Source organism: Pseudopipra pipra, chromosome 1, assembly GCF_036250125.1.
Source record: "Pseudopipra pipra isolate bDixPip1 chromosome 1, bDixPip1.hap1, whole genome shotgun sequence".
NCBI classification, from domain to species: domain Eukaryota; kingdom Metazoa; phylum Chordata; class Aves; order Passeriformes; family Pipridae; genus Pseudopipra; species Pseudopipra pipra.
Genome location: NC_087549.1, coordinates 86,621,990 through 86,642,844, shown reverse-complemented (window position 1 = coordinate 86,642,844; position 20,855 = coordinate 86,621,990). Strand labels below are relative to the sequence as shown.

The following is a 20,855-nucleotide window of genomic DNA, read 5'->3' as shown; positions in this document are numbered from 1 at the left end:
ATCCACAACATTCAATTAATATATTGCCCTGCAGGTCATAATTCACTTTTTAATTTACCCTCTGTATAAATTTCTAATCAAGTTGCCTATAAAATCACAATCGTCTCAGTCAAGCTCATTATTTATTATCAACTTTAAGATTTATACCCTTCCATGGTCTAAACAAAGACAATACACAAAATAATTTAATTACTGCATTCTCATCAACGCCAGTGATTCCAGGGAATCACAGCTATGGTGCATGCCATGCCTGGCTGCACAGCCAGCTCCTGAAAAGGCACTTCAGAAAGTTTTATACCTTGTACCTACATTAAAAAAACAGTATCACTGTATGTGCAACTCATTTATGATCTATTAAAAGATACAGATCACAAGCAGAAAAAAAATCATTGTAAGAAGCCTTCTCCACAGAGGACATTAGGGAAGTGAGTGTGGAGGGAGGACCTGTGACACAGTCACTTTGCTTTAGAGAATTAACTCCCTAGGCAAACAGTTTGCCTGAGATTTTACTTTCTCACAAGTCACCACTGATGACTGATGCTAAAATGTCAGCATCACAGATCTTTCCAGATACAATTTATATAGAAATAATTACAACACTTGCAATGGAAGTTACAACCTGCTGCAGAATTTATCGACTGCTTTACCCTAATTATAGTTATGTAACTATTGCAAGAATGGTTAGAAAATCTTACTCTCATCAACTCACCGTTCACAACAGCTCTAACCTTTTATCTACCATAAGGTAAGACAGACATACATTTTCTATTTTGCACAAAAGCAGAATGAAAGTACATGCAAACCTGTTAATATCTGTACAAATACAATATAAACAAACACCTGCAACAATGTATTCTTACCAAACATGCACTGTTTTTCTCCTTTTGAAATAAGAACAAGTAGAATCAAATAGGCTTATCACCTTAAATGGAAATGGCCCTGATCAGAAGAAACTATTAAAAACCACTAGCATTGGATTTAGGACATGCATTTTTGGCAGTCAAAGCTATTACATTAGTATTACTGTGTTATTAAGTTTTTAAAAATTTTCTCATTGCCAGTTACTACAAGATTTCAGCATCATCCACTATAGAATGCCAAAGGAAATTGTTCCCATCTTCAATTCATTTGTAAAAGCTATATCTCAGGAAAAAAAATCCTCAATATTTTTTTCTCAGAGGTAAATATTTTGTCTGCACTTGCCAAATTCTGTTGCTTGTATCTCTCCACTGCAGTCATGAAAAGTGAAGGTCCCAAGCTTGGTGCTGCCAACACTTTGCCAAAGAAGAAACATAGAAAACCAAAATGCTTATTTATTATTGGCAACTCTGGCAACATGAAAGGAAAAACTCTCACCCAAAGATGACCGTATTTTGGGCATGCTAATTTGGGAAAATGTAGCCATTGTCTAAAGCTGCCTCACAACAAGAAGCTGTTAAGAGCTTCAACAGCTTGACAACTATTTACTTACAGGATAAGGCCAACAGAAACATTGTCACTTTATCCTTCAGGTAGATTAATACAGAGTAGCAGATGAAGAATTTGTCAATAGTAAGCATCAAGACTACAGACTTTCTTTCAAAGCAGGAGAAACTGGACCTTCAATACTGCTCAAGAACAAAGACTCTATAAAGACAAGTGACCGATAAAGATTCAAAATATTTTATCTAAAAAGAATATCTTAAGGACAGAGTAGGTCACAACAAAACTGCAGTTGAAATGTTAAAGAACACTTTGTCACAGCTAAGCAAACTTCAGAAACAGGAACTGTAACAAGAAAGAGGAGTATAAAAATCACAAGACAGTCGCAGAGTGAACTTGGTATGCTGTAGTCAATTTATCAAATTTCAATTAATTCTACAATAAAACTTTCAACTACCAACACCAAACAAGGCTTTTCAGCAGCCTACTGCTTGCAGAAGCAACAGTGACAGGTCTGCTACTGTAGATCACCTGACCAAACCTCAGTAAGAAGGGACACAGAGCTCAGCTCTTAGAAGCTTACTCAGTAGCAGTCTCTTCTTCCTTTTTTCTTCTAGGGGTCCTGGGATTCTAGTTCTAAATACAGTAGTGACAGGCTTTCTCTGGAATCACTGCATCTGGGAAGGCACGATATGCACTTATGGCCTCCTACCTGGCTCCTCTCACCCTTCCGCTGAAAGTTTATTTCAGTAAGAAATTAAGCTTCTGGATATAAGACCAGGACTACATTTTTGTTTTCAAATAGAAACACACTAAACAATTCCACATAGTTAAGAGCAACACCATTTGCTGGCTCCTTCTGTATTCCTTACCTCAATTCCAACATGTCCTAGAAGAATGTGCTGTATGAGCACAGGTCCCTGGTTGCTCTGCCTTTAATACGACTTCTCTCAATACTTGATCTAACCCCAGCTAGAAAAGCTGGTGATATGGAATTTCCCCCTAATTAATCAACCTCAATGCTTGCACAGCTGCCTCTTAGTTCTGACACCTTGTTTCTTTATGGGATTTATTAGTAGACAAACTATTTTTCCAGATGGAAAAAGGTATTTTTCTGTTTTGGGTCTCAAGTGCCTCCATCTCCCCACCTTTTAGTCTGAACCTAAACTTGCTTCCTATTTAATACCACTGCAGCTTCCATGACTCCACTCTGCCATTTTCTTGGGAGATGTGGGATTGCTGGTAACTCTGCTTGTCAAAGATTCTTGCAACTACCAAGGTTTTAAAGTTTATTTCTAAAACCACGGAAGTTCTACAATGTTCATCCAGTGTGTACCTTCCTAACAAAATAAAAAAAGACTCAGAGTACATACAAATAAGTTCATGATCTTTGCACTTAATAGCTTTTTACCACGCCTGCGCATTGCACATGACTAGGACAAGTTTTGCAATACGGTATGTGTTCAAATGACTTTCTTATTTCACTAATATTTGTAACTTTAAGGAGTTCCTAAGCTTCATCCTCCAAACATGTAAATCAGAAATAAAACTAACCTACTTTGTATCGCTGGTTTTAACATACATATACCTCTGTTTGTGTAATTTGCATGAAAACATATTTCCAATAATTACAATTTTCCTGAAATGCATCTAATGCTTTAGGCATGATACATACATTTCAACATCAAGTCACTAATTACTCAATTGATATTGAGTCACTAATTACTCATTGATATTAAAAGTCCTGAATCAAAGGGACTGATGACTAAGACTGTTTTTTATTGTCTTTTGAAAATATGCATTGTCTTAAGCTCCATTTACTTACTGATCCTATCCAATGTTGGTTTATATGTGCATACTAAAAGTAACAGACACTAGGTATTAATCTGATTACCTTGATGTTGGTTGATAAAACATGTGGTCCCATTTCAAAATCCTTCATGCTTTGCCAAGGACAACAAACAGCACAAAAAGCAAAGCATTTTAGGCTTGGAAAATGGCATCTTCGTTAACAGCAGCTTGTGTTGAGGTAATAAAATTAATTTTTTAATAATTTAGATTCTTTCAAAAAGCTGCATAGCAGAAACCTCTATTACATGGTTAACATGAATTTCTGAAGTAATATAGATATAAAAACCTTCTTCATAAGCATCTTCTTTTTCCTATCTCTGAAATGAACTAGGATAAGGAGAAATACATGCAGTTTCCAGAATTGGGTAATAAAATAAAATAAAATAAAATAAAGCTATTTGTTACTCAAACCACTTCTTCTGGAACACTATTTTTGACCAGAAAGCATCACCTCAACATTGGCTAAAAGGAACCACAGCTGAAATCTCCATTTAGGCAGAAATGGCACAGCACTACCACTTGCTACAGTCCCTCCTCAAGAACAAAGGAACTAAGAGTTACCTTCTACAAGCACAAATGTCCTTCTCTATCTGCATTCCAGTCTTTCCCTCTGCACAGATGTCATATAAAATAATCTGGCAACTGTCTACTATTACTACAAAAATACTGTAAGTAAACTACCATGTGCTTTTTGAAAAGGAAGAACATATATTTCTGTATTTTGCACCAGATATGGATACTGTATTGGCTTTTGGTGCACCCTTACTCACCCAATGAACTCAATTTGGGTTTGAGGAAACAATAAAATCATCTCATGTATCTCCTTCACTTTCAGTTGCTTTTTACTCCTTTTCCTCTGTCCCTGTGTGAATCTGATACTGTTATTTGCAGTGCTTTTCCTAATCCCACATCATAGTTTGCTCTCCAAATAATGCCTTGAGGCTTATTTTCCTCAAAATTTTACACTATAATGGCATATTAAATCCTTACTCATTTCTCTAGTTTCAACACTGAAGTAATTTGTAGAATACTCTGCAAAATAACACTATTTAAAAAAAATAAAAATCACTGCGTTCACTTCAATCTATGCAGCTGTTTGTGGCAGAGAAACTGTTCACAAAAAGGTGGGTTTTTTATATAGTAAGTGTTTTTAAGTTAGGCCAAAATCTTTCTTTTTCCTTATTTATATGTACTACTTCACTGATAAATTTCAAATTATTATTTCTATACTGTATAGGGTGTAGAGAATAAGTGACTGACTCGCCTCTTTGTTTATGAAATAGACAAATTCACTAATTTGTGTGCATGGAGAATCAAGACTTAAGCATGTAATACACTGGCTTCTATCTTCCCCTTCACTATGTCCTTTCATATTTGAGGTCAGTTTAAATACGCACTGTAATCATGGACACTTTCACTTAAGAGCTGTTTTTCGCATACAACACCTTAGCATTACTGCCCTTTCTCCACTGAAAAAAACTGATATCCACAGTAATGCCACAAAAAGAAGGTAAAAATTCACATGAAATTATCCTCACATTGCAATATAAGCATTATTCACGGATTGCCTGCACTGAGAAGTGGTCATCACAGGCCAGTGTCAACAGTGGGGAACTACCCTTCAGAAACAGCTATCGCCCCACAGAACTTCTTTCCTACAGAAGTAATGCCAGTCAGTTTCTTTGCACAAAGAAGTCCGCATTCCAATTCAGGGAATGCTCAGCCAAGGTTAGTCTTCCAAACTTCTAACCTTGGTAACCACCACCCCCACCCACTTCCACAAAATAGAAATAATTTATTTAGAAGCAAGAGTCCAAATTCTATGAATATGGCATCATACCTATTTTATCATAGCACAGTTACATAAACACTGAAATTTAGAAGCATGTTTTGCTTTCTTTCAAATTTGGCTGGAAGGACATGTGAAGTTCCTTTTTCCCTATAATGCTTAGCATTGTTACTGCATACCTATACTGCTTACAAAGAATTTATGTTGCAAATGCCCTGAGAAGAATCCATCTGTTTATAGAAATAGTCACATTTTTAAAACATTTTGAATTCAGAAACTTCATTAAAAACAGATACTTTCCCTTTTTTCAGGTGCTGCTAATTAATCTAGTCATTTGTTGGCAATGCCCAGTATCACCTGTAAATTCGAAATAGGTCATAATTAACTTGAATATATTTTAAAGCATGCCTTAAAAAAAGATGTTTGCATATAAAAGGTCTTTTGTGATCATTTTGGATAGAATTTTTAATACTTTAGCACTATAAAGTACAGATAGTACTACTCAGCATAGGATTTCATCTTACCTCTATAGGTACTAAAAATTAAACTAAGTTAATTCATATTGTTACCATTATAGCAGTGCTCCAGAGAACAGAATTTAATCTCTAAAACAAATGCACCAATATAGAAGCAATCCAAAACACTAATGAGTGTGTAAAAGGATTTCCTGTAAACCACGTCCAAACTGCTGTAGTTTGTCATGTAGTTCATAAGACTGCATCTTCCACACATTACTACAAAAATTCAACTTTTTCCTTGTTATTTTTATAATTAATATTCAGTCACCAAGTTACAGATATATGGATGGATAAAGAATTATCTGCACGGCCGCAGGCAAAGAGTTGCAGTCAATGGCTCGATGGTCCGAGTGGAGACCAGTGACGAGTGGTGTCCCTCAGAAGTCAGTACTGGGGCCAATACTGTCCAACATCTTTGTCAGCGACATGGACAGTGGGATCAAGTGCACCCTTGGCAAGTCTGCTGACAACACCGAGCTCTGTGGTGCAGTTGACACATGGAGGGCAGGGATGCCATCCAGAGGGACCTGGACAGACTTGAGAGGTGGGCCAATGCAAACCTCATGAGGTTCAACAAAGCAAAGTGCAAGGTCCTACACCTGCATCAGGGCAATCCCAGGCACACCTACAGGTTGGACAGAGAAGTGACTAAGAGCAGCCCTACAGAGAAAGACTTGGGGGTGGTGGTTGATGAAAATTCAACATGAGCCAGCAGTGTGTGCTCACAGCCCAGAAAGCCAAACAGAATCCTCGGCTGCATCAAAAAGAGAGTGGTCAAAATGTTGATGGAGGCGATTTTCCCCCTCTACTACATTCTCATGAGACCCCACCTGAAATATGGCGTACAGTTCTGGGGCCCCCAACATAAGGACATGGAACTGTTGGAGCAAGTTCAGACGAGGGCCACAAAGTTGAAAAGGAAGACAGGCTGAGAAAATTATCACAGAATCATAGAATATCCTGAGTTGGAAGGGACTCACAAGGATCATCAAAGTTCAACTCCTGGCCCTGCACAGAACCAGCCCCAAGAGTCACACCATGTGCCTGAGAGTATCATCCAAACACTTCTTGAACTCTGGTAGGTTGGTGCTGTGACCACTTCCCTGGGGAGCCTGTTCCAGCATACAACCACTCTCTGAGTGAGGAACCTTTTTCTAATATCCAACCTAAACCTCCCCTGGTACAACTTCAGGCCATTCCCTTGGGTCCTATCACTGGCCACCACAGAGATGAGATTAGTGCCTGTCCCTCCTCTTCCCCTCACGAGGAAGTTGTACAACTCTGCTAAGGTCTCCCCTCAGTCTCCTTTTCTCCAGGCTGAACAGACCAAGTGAGACCTCAGCCCTCTTCACACGGTTTCCCCTCTAGACCCTTCACAGTCTTCATTGACAAAGTTCAGCCTGGAGAAGAGAAGGTTGAGTAGGGACCTCACAGTATCTTTCCAGTACCTGCAGGGGCCCTGTAAGGAAGCTGGAGAGGGACTCTTCATCAGGATCTGTAGTGATAGGACAAGGAGCAATGGGTTCAATCTGAAAGAGCAAAAATTTAGGTTAGATATACAGAAGAAACTCTTTACTGTGAGGGTGGTGAGGCACTGGAACAGGTTGCCCAGAGAAGTTGTGGATGCCCCATCCCTGGAAGTATTCAAGGCCAGGCTGGATGTGTTTTTGCACAACCTGGTCTAGTGGAAGGTATTTCTGCCCATGGCAGTGGCATTAGTACTAGATGATCTTTAAGGTCCCTTTCAATGAAAACCATTCTATGATTCTATATATATCACTGATTTATATTTTTATTTTATGGCTATGCTCTTCACAGTACTGTGTGAGATTAGTCAAGCCATCAATGGGAAATAGATTTTTTTATCTGAAATCAAACAGTTAAGCATTAGGTGGAGTTAAATATCCTACAATAACTCCTTCAACTTTTTTTTCTTTTAAAAAGTGCTTTCCTCTTATATTTTCTTTCTTTTAAGGTATATTAGCAATGTATAAACATCATTTCTGGGGAAATGTAACATTTAGGGTTTTTTCCCTGGAAGATATGAGGTCTTAAAAAATCACCTTCCTTGTTTTCATAATTATAATGCATGACAACAAACACTTTTGTTTCATATTCTGTTGAATCTGGAAGTACTTGGCTCTGTTAGTGTAAAAAATACAGCTGATTCCTTCCTTTCCCAAAAAGTAGCAATGTTATGCATTAAACTAGTGATCCAATCTGCCTGAACTTAAATACATCCAAACTGTTTTGGCTTTCAGCTGGTTTATTGTGTAATCATATCCTTACATGATGCAAGTGGGACAGAGCAGAGGAAAGAAAAAAGGAAGTGGAGATACAGCAGTGGTAAGTTTTTCTGGAATAATGAAAATGTGGAATTATGGTGAAAATTGCTGTAGTTCCGTAGCAGAATGGTTTATATGGGTTTGTCATGAACCCAAAGGAAATTTAACCCTGAGTGCCTCAACCTGAAAATAAAAATCAGAGATGAGGAAGTTACCTGAAGGAATGCATTATTTTTTGAGATTGCTTTAAAGACTGAATACTGAGTTTATATGCATGAAAATAATTAAAAATTGTATATAAGTATCAAATATAATTAAATGCCTAATCAAGAATTCCTAAAGACTAATTAATTACTTTTTGTAAAATACTGGAAAGTGTATAAATTAAAATATTCCAATTTCTTTCCTGCATTTGTCTTTTGCTCCTTGTTTTTGAAATGGCTGCAATTACACAAGGATGAAAAGTCAGTTCAGCTTCAAAAGCTTTTCTACCAAGTCTTTAATCGTTTGTTTTATGACATGAATCTTTTCACAGTAATCAAGAACAATGTGATGCCAACACAAAGGATTAGGGCCTTGTTTCTTCTTCTGTGTATTCCTTATCTTGACTGCATGTTTCAAGAAGTCTTGCTTTCTAACAACTAAAACAGAGAATAAATCAGAAGGAAGCCATCCTAATCCAGAAAACAAATAGACAAAAATTTGCAAAGAATTTATATTAGTTCCCACCATAAACATGAGAAGGGTTAAGCAAAAGGTTTTTTGGTCTACAGACACAATGTCATTTTAACTTGTCATCTCATATTTAGAAATAATTATTCAAGGACCAGATTGGAATTTTCATTCAGAGAACTCCATTTCACAAAGAAAAACAATGCGTGACTACTTCCAAACTAGAAAAGCATTTAAGTCAACCCTTTTTTTTTTTTAAATCCAGATATTCAGATGCCAATTTCTGAATTAAATTATTCTTCTTGAAACATCCATACATCTGTGACATCTCACTTAAGTGAGGAAAAAGGGAAGTGAAACAGACTTTATCCTAAAGGATAAAGTTACTGATGAATGTGACACTTTATTTCAGTTTCCACTATACACAAACATCAAATGTCACTTTAAAAAAGAAGTCTGGGGGAAAGAGGTTTATTTCTTCTAATTGATCCTGTATGCATCAGTGTGCACGCACCTTAGAGACACCCTCCTCCTACCAGCACCTGAACTTATTATAGGCTGCTATTTTTCCTGCCTACTAGTGTATGGCAGGATATGGAAGAGATACAGTCACAAACTAACCACTGCTAAAGCACTCATTTATTTTGCCTTTTCTTTCCTAGCTTAACATTATGAGCAACAGTCCTTTTGCTGAGTGTAATGTGTGTATTAGAAGCAGCCTAAGCTTTCTTCTACCATCAGCCATAATGTAACTTTTTCAATCAGCCTCCTCAAGCCCTAAAACACTGCTACGTAAGTCCTGCTGGTTCTCTCTTAGACCTTCACAGCTTTCCAAATTAAAGTGCTATGATTCTCTCTATCAAAGAGCTTGGAGCCAGTTCTGAAGAATGAAATTGGTAATATACAGAATTAAAGAGAAAACCTTCAAGACTTTGCTAAACTAACAGTGGAAATTACAGTTCTGCTGACTGTACTTAAAATTTATGTGTCTATGGGACAGAAATGCCCATGTCTTATACAGGTGGGACTGGACCAACAAGCCAATAACTTTACAGTCCAACTTCCTAGAAAAGAGGGTACTCTGAGTGGCTGTTTTTTGAAACTCCTGATATTTGACAGGATTGCCAAGATGAGCTACACTACCCTACATGTAAAACTGAAACCTCTGCCAAAACAAGCTTTAGATCTCAAAGCCTCTAGACAGGTCTCTACGAGGAACAGTGGCCTTCTAAGTGTGCTTTTCTCTTATGCTTTGTCCAACTATTTTAGTTCACCCCACCTTCCCCTCAAATCTAAAGCACCATCTTTTTTTTTACTTCCCACCTGCCACAGGGTTGTTTTTGCTTAAACAACTCATCACAAATACAAAAATCCTGAACTCTGGGGATCAGAACTTTTCCTCACCTAGAAAACCCCAAAACACAATTAATGAAATTTTTGAAGTTTGCTTCAATTTCAAAAGTCCTGCATGGTATAAACTTAAATAATATCCACATCACATGTGCAGTTGTCTTTCCATCTTTTTTTGAGATTGGATGATCTCAAATAGCAAGAACTATCAGTTTTCAAAGAATGAAAACAAAAACAGATCGACTCTTCAGTTAAGAGGTATATGACATGAGGAATAAGAAAATGAATAGGAAATATTTCCTATACTTCCTGTAAAAACAACAACAACAAGCAGGAGATACCTAGTGAAAAATTAAAGTATTAAAACAAAAACCAACTTGCAGAACATATTGCCTCATTGCATAGTGGAGAGACTAGACAAATTTAGGAACTATAGATCCATTTGAGATTACTAAATACTAAGTGCAAACTGTAGCTCAGGAAGCTCTTAAATTACAGTTTCCCAGTAACAACAAGGGCATGCCAAAAGAAGAGTCGCTCTGTGATATCTTATTATTTTGTTTGCTACTACCTAGATGGATTTTTGGGCTAGTGCAGTAGAGCATCTCTTGTATCACAAGCTACTTGGTATTTTTAACAAGTATAAAGATGAGGATTAACATTTCATTGATAGCAGGGTAAAGAAGCTTTAAGGAAAAGTTAAGGCCACCAGCAGATCAATCAAGTGCTCGAACTGGAGTAGTAGACCGTATGTTCTGTTTCATTCAGACCAGTGACACTTTAGAATCAGGGTTACAGAGACAGTTTGGAAAATGCAGGCAACACAAAGATAACTACTTATTAAATTTAACTGTTTTAAGGAATTTTTCTAATGAAATATCTTCTTATCAGTAAGACTGTTTTCATTAAATTGATGTTTTCATGAGGAATTTCAATTCTTCTGAAAGTTTTATTTCTCCACTCAATAAAATCATAGGACACTTTTTCATTCTTTGTCTGATACAAGTTTGGAATACCTCAACATGATATTTAAAGCAATTCAATGCATTCTTCCCTAATGTAATTTAAAATCAATTTAACTTCCTTTTCCTAGACAATTTGACATTATAGCCTCTCCTCGGAGCTCCTGAAGTCCCCACGATGAATTTCCCCACATTATGCAGGCAGCCCTCCCACTTGCCTGTGCAGGAAGCATAAAGGAGACAAAACTGTGCATTCTGGGAGAAATAACTTGGCCAAAGATCTTGGTTCCTTTGAGTAAATAATATATGGAGGTTCCTAAATGACAACACTCTGAAAATGATATGCCATAGTGGTAAAACGGAGGTTGAAGGATCAAAATTCAGCCCAACTTCACTATTCCCAAAAAAGACAACATGAGAATTTCTACTGTTAAAAAGTTAATTTCAGTTGACTTCTACCAAGACAAAAGCCCCCCTAACCTATATGGTTTCTCCCAAACCCTTCAAACCAAAACAAATCCTGTTTGTCAGAATTTCCCTGTGTTGAAAAATCTAAGTTTTATCTAGCTCTTCACAGAAACGCTTCCAATGAGGACCCTGATGTTTGAAGGTTAATTAGCTTTCAAAGGCAGGCAAAGCAGAGGACCTTGAAAACATGTAACACTTTAAGATCAGAAAGCCACCACAGAGGTAAAATCCAGATTAACTCAGACACAAAAGTGAGATGTTCCATACATACACAGCCTGCTACAGCCTCAGTGCTTAACACCTTCAGTGGAATTCAATCATATCCCACAGCAAGGTGATATTGAGGCAATCACATACCTAGGATAACAGTGTCAGAGACCTGCCATAGTGCAAAAGCCTTGCCTTCTAAATTAAAACAAAACCACACAACCCCCAACATTTCCATAAGAATATGTTAAAAATACCAGCATAAGTGAGACAATGATGTCTAACATCACGATAGGAGGTACATTTCTTTCAGTATGGGCACAGGTGCCAACTTTAACAGTCTCTGCTCTTTAGACCATCCCCCCAACATTAGCACAGGCTTTTTAGCTTCACCAGAAACCAGTCTGGGAAACAGATCCAGTTTTGAAATGTCACAATAAACAAAAAATTAAACTTAATTTTGTCTCCGGTATCATGTTGTGCCACTATTGCTCAAAAGCTTTGCCATGCAAAAGGGCAGGAAGGAGCAGCCAGGTACAAGAAAAGAACTTCACTGCTTTTTCGTAGAATCATAGAATCATAGAATCAGCTGGGTTGGAAGGGACCTCCGAGATCATCAAGTCCAACCCTTGATCCACTATCGCAAATTAGCACAAGTGTTTTGTGACACTTGTGCTAATTTATGCCAACATAACATTAATTTTAGCTGTTCCATTTAGGTCTGATGGAACAGAATGAAGGTCTAAAGAGGCTTATAGGTAAGCTGTTATATTGCAGGTAAATTATAAACAATAACGAAAACAGGCAGTCGTGATTTCACTAGTACCTTCTCCACCACTTATATCAGTTATAAAGATATTGCAGCTCCTGAAGAATCGTTTTAATTACCTTAATCAATGGAAAGCTAGTAATTCCGGGGAATAACTGGGTTATTTTCCTTTAATTATTTTTTGCTCTCTGTCAGCTAACAGGTTTCAGAAAGTTTTTCTGAATTACTGTGAAACTAAGAACTTTGACAATAACTAGATGATGAAAACAAAACAGAGAAAAAGGTCTTCAAAAAGGATAGCTGGGTTCAGCTCAGAGACCTTGTTGTTGGGTTTGATGGCCTTTGCAAGCATCAGATATAGTTCCCACTAAAGACAGCTCTTCCTGGGAATTGCAAATTCTCCCTTCTGCTTAATGTCATGTGACAATCCTTATGACTCTTAAGAAACGGCACCATTCAGTGATCAATCACAACTGTTCTTGTACAGATACCAAAATGCCCAAAGCCTCCTTGTATTCTTTGGAACGTTTTGTCCCACTGTCACAACATACACACACCTATGTCTTACAGGCTAGTTTTATCTTCCCTCTTCTCTTTCCCTCTCTTCCTCCCCACAATCAACTGCCTCCTAATAACTGGGCCCTTAGAGGATTAAACACATAATTAAGTATTGCAACGTTCCTACCCATTCAGCAAACAAAGCCAAAGCCTTAAAAAAGGTCATCACATCACATCGCCACTTCTCTGGCTCTCCCATGAGGCAAGTTTTATTAAAACTGAAGTATTTCTGTTGCAGTTCCATTGTTCCCATCCTGGGGTGTCTCACACCCGTCCCTGGGGAGTAACACTGGAGTTCATCTGATCTCAGAGGGAGAAGACTCGGGAACTTTTTACCCCCTGTACCCTGACCTGGTATAAAACTCACCAGCTCTCCGAAGTGTCTCATCAGTTCAGCAGCAGCACTGATACAAGACAGGAAACCGTAGTTTGGGAAGGATGAAAAGGGAAACTCAAGAGAGTCCCCACTCAGCTCAGCTTCAAAGTTGCAATGGAAATGCACCTGGAAGCTGCTCATTTCCATCTCCTATTGTTTGGATATACGGGTCCAGCCCCCTGTAATTGCGGGCATTTCCAGACCACGAGTCTTGTGACTCACGAGTCATCCTACACTTTAGTGAGTCCTTAACTTCACATTAGCATTCTCAAATAAGTTTGAATTGAGTTTGGTGGGGCTTTTTTACTGTTGGTTATCAGAAAAAAAAAAAACCCACAACCTAACAATTGCAGCAGAGAATAAGAAATAAACCAAACCACACCAAACAGAAAGCCAAATTTAACGGAGAAAATAAAGAATGATTCAGGTACTGCAAATGGGCTAGAACAAAGTTCAGATAGCTCTTGCTCAACCTGCTTTTTAAATTTACTTTTCCCACTCTATCCTTCTTTTCATCTATCCACTAATCAAATTTACTTTAACTCAATTTTGTTCCCACCTTCTTTCCTACTCTTTTTAACTCCCCAGGACACACACACAAAATGGGAATTAATCAAATCAATTTAGCAAGAGCTGCTTTCTCCAGTTCAGTTCAACAATCTTTTCACTCCTCTTCAACCCTGTGTGCAGCTTCCAAAGATTCAGAGTGCAGATTTGTTTCTTTCTTTCATTACATTTTGGGAACAAATCCTTTATAACTCAGTTTGTTCAGTTCTTCTTTACACGTATACCCCTCCCCGTTCCATCAGATAGGTGCCTTAACAAGAATGAATAGACTCAGAGGCATGGGAGCAGCAGAATGGATTCATTGGAAGAAAAAAAAACCCAAACCAATAAACTTAAGATCATCACAGATTTAATCCTGTTTTCCATCAAGGTTTTCCACTTGCTTGAATCTTACATTTTAACAGCAGCTGCATCCTACGTTTTAAGGAAAGGCCCACTTTCACTGGTTGGTATTCTTAAATCAAAATGATAAATACTATCTTTTAACCATAGTTGGCAGGTTTTTCTGAACAGGACAATACATCACTCAAGAGATGTTAAAGGGGTGAAAAGATTTAACTGCTTTTTTTTTTATTCAGCCAAGAAATGCATCATTCTTAATCTTAAAATAATTAAGGAAACTCAGGCTTTTATTGATAACTTACATGAATTTTTATTAGCATGTAAACTAAAATTTAACTACAGTGAGAAAGCTTTCCTTTCTTATTATTTATTTTAGTATTATTTAAATAAAAGTAGGTTATGCATTTAAAGACTTGATTTTTTGGGGGGAGGTTGTTGTTTTGTTTTGTTGGTTTTTTTTTTACTTAACATGATTTTATTATAAATCATTTTGAGAACATAATCAGTAGCAGTGAGCTAAACCTGGATTTATTTTTATGCTTCAAGATTTTGGAAGTGAAACATATTAACTCATACCTATCCTTTTATTTAGACAGTAATATATAAGACATTAATTTCTGAAAAACAAAATATTTTCTTAGCTTTTAGTAAGTTACTAAATTAATTGAGACAGTTGAATAAACTTAAATGAAGAAGGTATCTGTGCATGTACAAAAACCTTGCCACTACTGCTACGAATGGATTAGGTACTTAAAACTCAAGTTTACTTAGCCATGACTGACTCAGTGATGTAGTTCTTTGGCAGAAAAATACACAGTATTTTGTACTTTTCTGTAGTTTCCTGTACCTTGGTAAGTTACAGAGAGTTCAGCCCTTAATGGATGTATCATATTTTAAGTAGGTTTTTCAATAAAGTTAAATACTTACTTAAAATGCACCTAGTCATATCATCAGATATTCAGAATTTTATATTAATCTGTATCTTATTTGCTTATTTAGCATGTTATGGTTACTTTCATGTTCTGTCAAGAATATTTTCTTTTAATTCCTCAGATTCAGTTTTCTTACAGCTACCCGAGAGTTACTATATCTCTTAAATGTTATTACTTCACTGCCTGAGCCTCTCTCTCCAGAGAAAGAGAAGTTATAGTAGTAAACATTGGCTAAATTAAACTCAGACCAAATTCTAAATTTAAAGAACAGTTTCAGCCAATTTTTTAGACTAGCAATGGGGATCTGCTAATGCACAACAGCTGGGGACAGCTATTTAAATCTAGGAAATGAACAGGGAAATATGCTAAGGAACATGAGGAACCCCAAGTACAGTGTATGAGGATTCATTCCGATAACTATTTTCAGATCTAGGAATCAACAAATGTTTCTTTCACGTATTAATATGAAGTTTATCCAATACATGTACACCTCTATAACTTCTTCTGGCCTAAAAATCTACACATATTACATACATGTTTCAGACATGAGAAAACAATTTTTTGAATATATCTTCAAATTGTTGGGGGAAAAATAAATATTCAGTCTATACAATGGTTGGTTTGCCTGAGTATGCATTTTCCCTGTAAGTAAAAGTTGCAGGATTGGCTTTGCATTCTTTTAGAAAACAGAAGTGGATATTCTACTACTTAGCAAGATACCAGCATTTACTCTATTCTTAATTGTTTCAATTTTAAATACCTAGTTTTACATTTAGTGGTGTGGTTCTATCACACCAACGCAGCTCACGAGACATTTTGCTGACTATCAACAACGCTAATGTATCAAAATCAGCAGAACCAGATCATATTCTGACACCAGACGAAATCTAAAAAATGCTCAGCTTGGCACCTAACAAACAACTTGAAATCCTGCTGGTAAGCACTTAGTTATATCATTGATCCAAAAAGATTTAAAATACAGTAAGAGGAAGAAAAGGGTAGAGAGGACAAGAGGGTCAACAGAAAGGAACAATAAAGAGTGCACTCTGAAAAAGAGCATTATTTAAAGACAACTCCAAATCTCTTGCTGTGTTCAGTTCTCAAGGTGGAAGAATAGATGGCATGTTTTTTTTAATAAGGGCTTAAGGAAATATTGTTTGAGAATAAGGCTTCAACAGAGGAGAAGACAGAACAGTGTCTATGAAAGACACCAAGTAAAAAGAAGGTGAGGATTAGGAGAGAACAAAGGTTACAAAGGCTGCATGTAGAAAGTACTGTACAACAGTAGTGTCATCAAAGAGATAAGCAGGTGGCTTTTTAGCACGGCATGCAATAACAGATTTGAAAGTAGACTTGGAGTAGAAGGTGGGAGTAAAATGGCCAAATGGAAAAGCAGGAAAAACACTGTGGATGAAGTGGTTTAAGAACCTAGATGCTAGTTCCTGGCTAAACTCAGTCAGTACTCACAAAGGATCAAATCTGTACTTAAGTCCCAGTGAAAACTGGTCTAATGGATATCAAATTACAAGTAACACTCAAATTTCACTGAAGTCTATGCAAAACTCAGCTGCTCAAAATGTGTGTAAAAATAATTTAGGCAATTCTGAAAAAAAAAATAGGAAAAGGGCCATTTTGAGAAAGAGAATTGCACCATCACTTCGTTCTTCTCTCAGGCTAAACAAGAATTATGTCTACACAGTGGAACTGGACAGCATTAAGATTCTCATCTTCTTTAAGTATTGCCGTCCAGAAAGGTGTTTTTCTCAAGAAAAGCTTTTGGATATTTTGAAATATCCTTATAATTGTGCAATATATTATGAACACCTTCTCCCTCCCAGCAACCACTCTGAGGTCTGAATCTGAGTTCTCAACATAAAAGAATGTTTTTCATTATTTGTCCTGCAGTATCTTTATTGTGATTCCCAGTTTAAGGATCTAGGACAGGAGTAAACAGGTAGATGGACAACTATATTTCATCAGACTTTCCCCTAATCTGGCACTGGCAGAGATTTGAGTACCTTCCAGCAGTCTTTACTGCCTTCTTTATTTTATTATGAAGATTATGAAGCTTTTTTGAGCGATATTCCTCCACAGCACTGAGTGCATTTTGTAGAACACAGTATTCTAGAGAGGGTTTATCTGATTCCAAGACACTTTGTAAGATTATAAACAAATAAATTCTTAAAGACAAAACAATTACATGAAGAAATGAAGTTTTCTTGGGAAGGAAATAGAGGAGTAAGGTTCAGAAGCCTTATAAAGCATCTGAGCTGCCAGGACAAAATAATTACTTATACCACTGAACAAATGAGACCTTCCAAGCAATCTTTTGCCACCTCTCCATGTACATCTGCTACCACTGGGACATAGATTGTCTTTCTTTGAGAGGATGTTTAAACTCAAGGGCAGACTTTAAGAAGGTACTAAGTGTTAGCAGTGAAGAAGTAATCTAGTACTCCAATTTGCTCTTAGAGGAGGTCACTGAACTGCCTCAGAGAGCAGCACAATTATAAAGCATTTTGAGACCAATTTATTCCTTTTGAAAGCAGAATGAGTAAGTGTGAAAGAGCTTCTTCCACATTTTTTTTGTTTTCTACAGAAAAATTTTTTAAAAATTGTGAAAAGAGGATAACACAAAGATCAGCTACAGTCAGATGCTCAAGCTGAGAATGAACAGAAGCCCTTTAATGGCAACTTGCAGAAAAGTGTTACCAGTGGGTGACCTGCTACCTGCTCATCCTTGCTTCTTTCCTTTTAAGAATAGTTTTAGGGGGTTTTTTTAAAGTTAAAAAAATAAAGGACACTGGTATAGTTGTGTCCACAGATGCACATTGTACCCATCCAGACAACTAATTCTGCTGAGAAGGATAATACTTATGTTTTAGCTGAATTTCTGGACCTGATTCACTTACAGGTGAAAAAACAGATTAGCCAGCACAGTGGAAGAGAGTGCACTGGAAAAAATCTTCCCCTCAAAAAATACTGTCTCCTCCCCCCATTCCTGTCACAGTACTGACTTAATACATATGAAAACTATGTCCTAACAGTCAGAAGAAACACTAGTTTTATACCAAGGGAATAGAGAATTACAGGGAGACTAAAGGCTGACAGCACCCCCGCTCCTGTATAAACCCCAAAAGAACCTTATCATCATCATCCTCTGCAGATTTCAAAAGAGCAGTAAAGCACAAAGCAATTCAAAAGACCATCTGGCTTCTTTCCAGGGCTACCAGCTTGTTCCCCACATGGACAGCAATGAACATCACAAGAAGATTGGGCTTCCCACAACGAACTCCTGTTCCACACAGTTCCTTGTCCCTCCACTTTAGAACAAAGCATCCTAAACCGCAGCCAAGCAGGATGTTGTGTTAGACATTGTCCACAGAGATACGCCCACGTAAGCTTCAAATGCAGAGTTAGACTGCCATGCTGTAAGACTGTATCAGACAGGTAACCTGATGGGGGGCTGCCTTCAGTTTATCATTTCTAAGCATCAGCCTGACCTTGCTCATGCTAGGCAGTCTAAACTAGTCTTTTATGTTGCTTTTTTTCTCATACCAGGGAAGGTTTCAGGCGTATTGGTTCACGACAAAGGATGAGAAAATCATGTGTCTGAAACATTAGCCAGTATTCCTCTAGAACTGCATTCCTAAAAGATTGTTGGGGGCATTTTTAGAACAGGCTTATTTCAGGAAATAGCAACTTGCTGGACTGACTCATACACATCACTTGTATTTGTTTTGAGAACCCCCCTGCTGATAGCAGGCATTGTCAAGGTATTCTCAATGTCAGCAAGTCACAATCAAAAGGTGCCAAGTCCAAAAGTCATGGAGTTCTTTTGATGTATGGCATAAGCAGGACATTTCTGAGAAACATTTGTGCTTTGTGTTCTTGGGAATATGAATGGAAAAATTTACACATAGATAGCTGTGAGAGGTAGGACTAATTATGCAAAATGTGGTTCTCTGAAAGGGGCAGAGGCCCTGAGGTGGAAGGTGATGTAAATGAAAAATTCCTCCCACGGTGATGACACCAGTTTTTAGTATTTTGTTGGGGATGTGGTGGTGTGCTCTTTTCAATGTTCTCATGCCTAGGCCTTTCCATCAGTGGGATAAGGTCTTTAAATTAGATTAAAATCCATCAAAGCAGAAAACTTCTAGTTGTATTAGAAAGATCAATGTTTGTGTCCTTAACTAATTTCCAAAAATGGACAGCTAACAGGAACTGGTAAGAAAGTGAAAAAGGTTAGAAACTGATGAAAATTATCTGGGTTTATCTCCATATATCCATATATATCCATATATCCATTATCCATACATCCACATACTAACCAATATACCTCCCAAACAGAAGATTTTGCTATCAGAAAAGGTGCAGATGACAAGCACTGTTGCAGCTGACAGTGACTGCACAGTTCTGAATTTATGTAGCACTATGTAGCACAAGAAAAAAAGTAGTCTACTGTCTAACATTATTGTCAGCACTCTCAGAACTGTTATTACCAGGACAACAAAGAGATCTTTCTCTTTTCATACAGTTGGTTTTCAATTGCTCAGACCAATTATAAAATCTTGTGCTTTTACAAAGTAGGCACCAGAGGGAGACCTGCACTTTAGTTCAACTATGAAATGATGCTGGCAGCACTCATTCAAAGGTGGACAATCAAAGCCTCTTGGCCAATATACCCTAGGTGGTTCTGGGTGAAATAGTGGCTAACAGGAACACTCAGAGAGGAACTGGTGCTGGCAGACTTCTGTTCTTTTAATGGCCAAAAAAACTTAAGAATGCTCCACGAAGAAAAAGCAGGTTCCCAAATTTCAGGCTGTAGATGAGAATACATCACCCAGTTTGGGCATAGCTGGGAAAGACCTGCTCTTTGCCACTTATGCCCCCAGTTTATCATCACATTCTGCTGACGGTTACCACTTCTCAAATCTTCTGGCTGAGCTGCATATATAAGAACTCCCTAAACATGTCAGTCAAAATAAGCTAGATCAGCTTAAGTAATTTAAATAACAAATCTTTCCTAACATGGCTCAATTTGACAGAATTGGATTAGGGAGAGCTCCTGTGAGCAGCTCAGCTAGCAAACCAGAGAGGGCAGTAACCCCAGGTAGAGGGCAGCGATGAATGCTTTCGGGTGGACTTGCTCTTCCATCGACAAAGCTACTGCTGAAGGAGGATGTAAATACAAATATTGTAGGCAGGTTGCTACCATTTCATAAGCCTGATAAGAGACATCTAGAGAAGCTATATGGACACGAAATACATTACTCTCTTAAAAACAGGTACTCAAGTGCAAGTGGGGAAAGGCAAGTGGCAATGGCTTCTACAAAGCAGGAAAGAGCCCATAAAATTGATCCCGTGCACATGAAGTTGAGCACACTAACTGGAATCCACGTACACAAAGAAAAATAAAATCATCATTATGAATTATGGGTCTGTTAGTATGGAAAAAACTATCAACTCCTTACCAATACAGCTGGATACAAGGTTTATACTTATGATAATCACAACACTTAGTGTTTGCAACACAGCAATGCTTATTAGTAGTCCCTCTACTCCATAATTTTTCTTACTATCCAAGGGAAAAAAAAATCAACAACATCATCAGGTCCTCATATGCATTCCAAGTTAAGAAAATTATTGAACAGCAAAGACTAAAGAGCAAATTCTATAAGAAAACCAAACTTTAACTCTGCTCTCTTGTGGTAACAGGCAGTCATAAGTCAGTAAATTTCTAGAAAGTCTGGGGTTTAACTTCCAAATTCAGAACTTGGGCTTTGC

The 20,855-nt window shown here is 37.5% G+C and overlaps 1 protein-coding gene across 5 annotated transcripts in view; it reads right to left on the bottom strand.

Annotated features, from left to right (window-relative positions):
* CDYL (chromodomain Y like) overlaps window positions 1-20,855 on the bottom strand; it is a 106,259-nt gene that overhangs the window by 64,822 nt on the left and 20,582 nt on the right. For 2 of the 5 annotated variants that reach the window (XM_064663411.1, XM_064663420.1), the window contains exon 2: window positions 7,029-7,109. The exons of the other annotated variants lie outside the window; for them this stretch is intronic. In XM_064663411.1, the coding sequence (XP_064519481.1) occupies window positions 7,029-7,109 (81 nt within the window). The remainder of the gene's footprint in view (window positions 1-7,028; window positions 7,110-20,855) is intronic. 5 annotated transcript variants of the gene reach the window in all.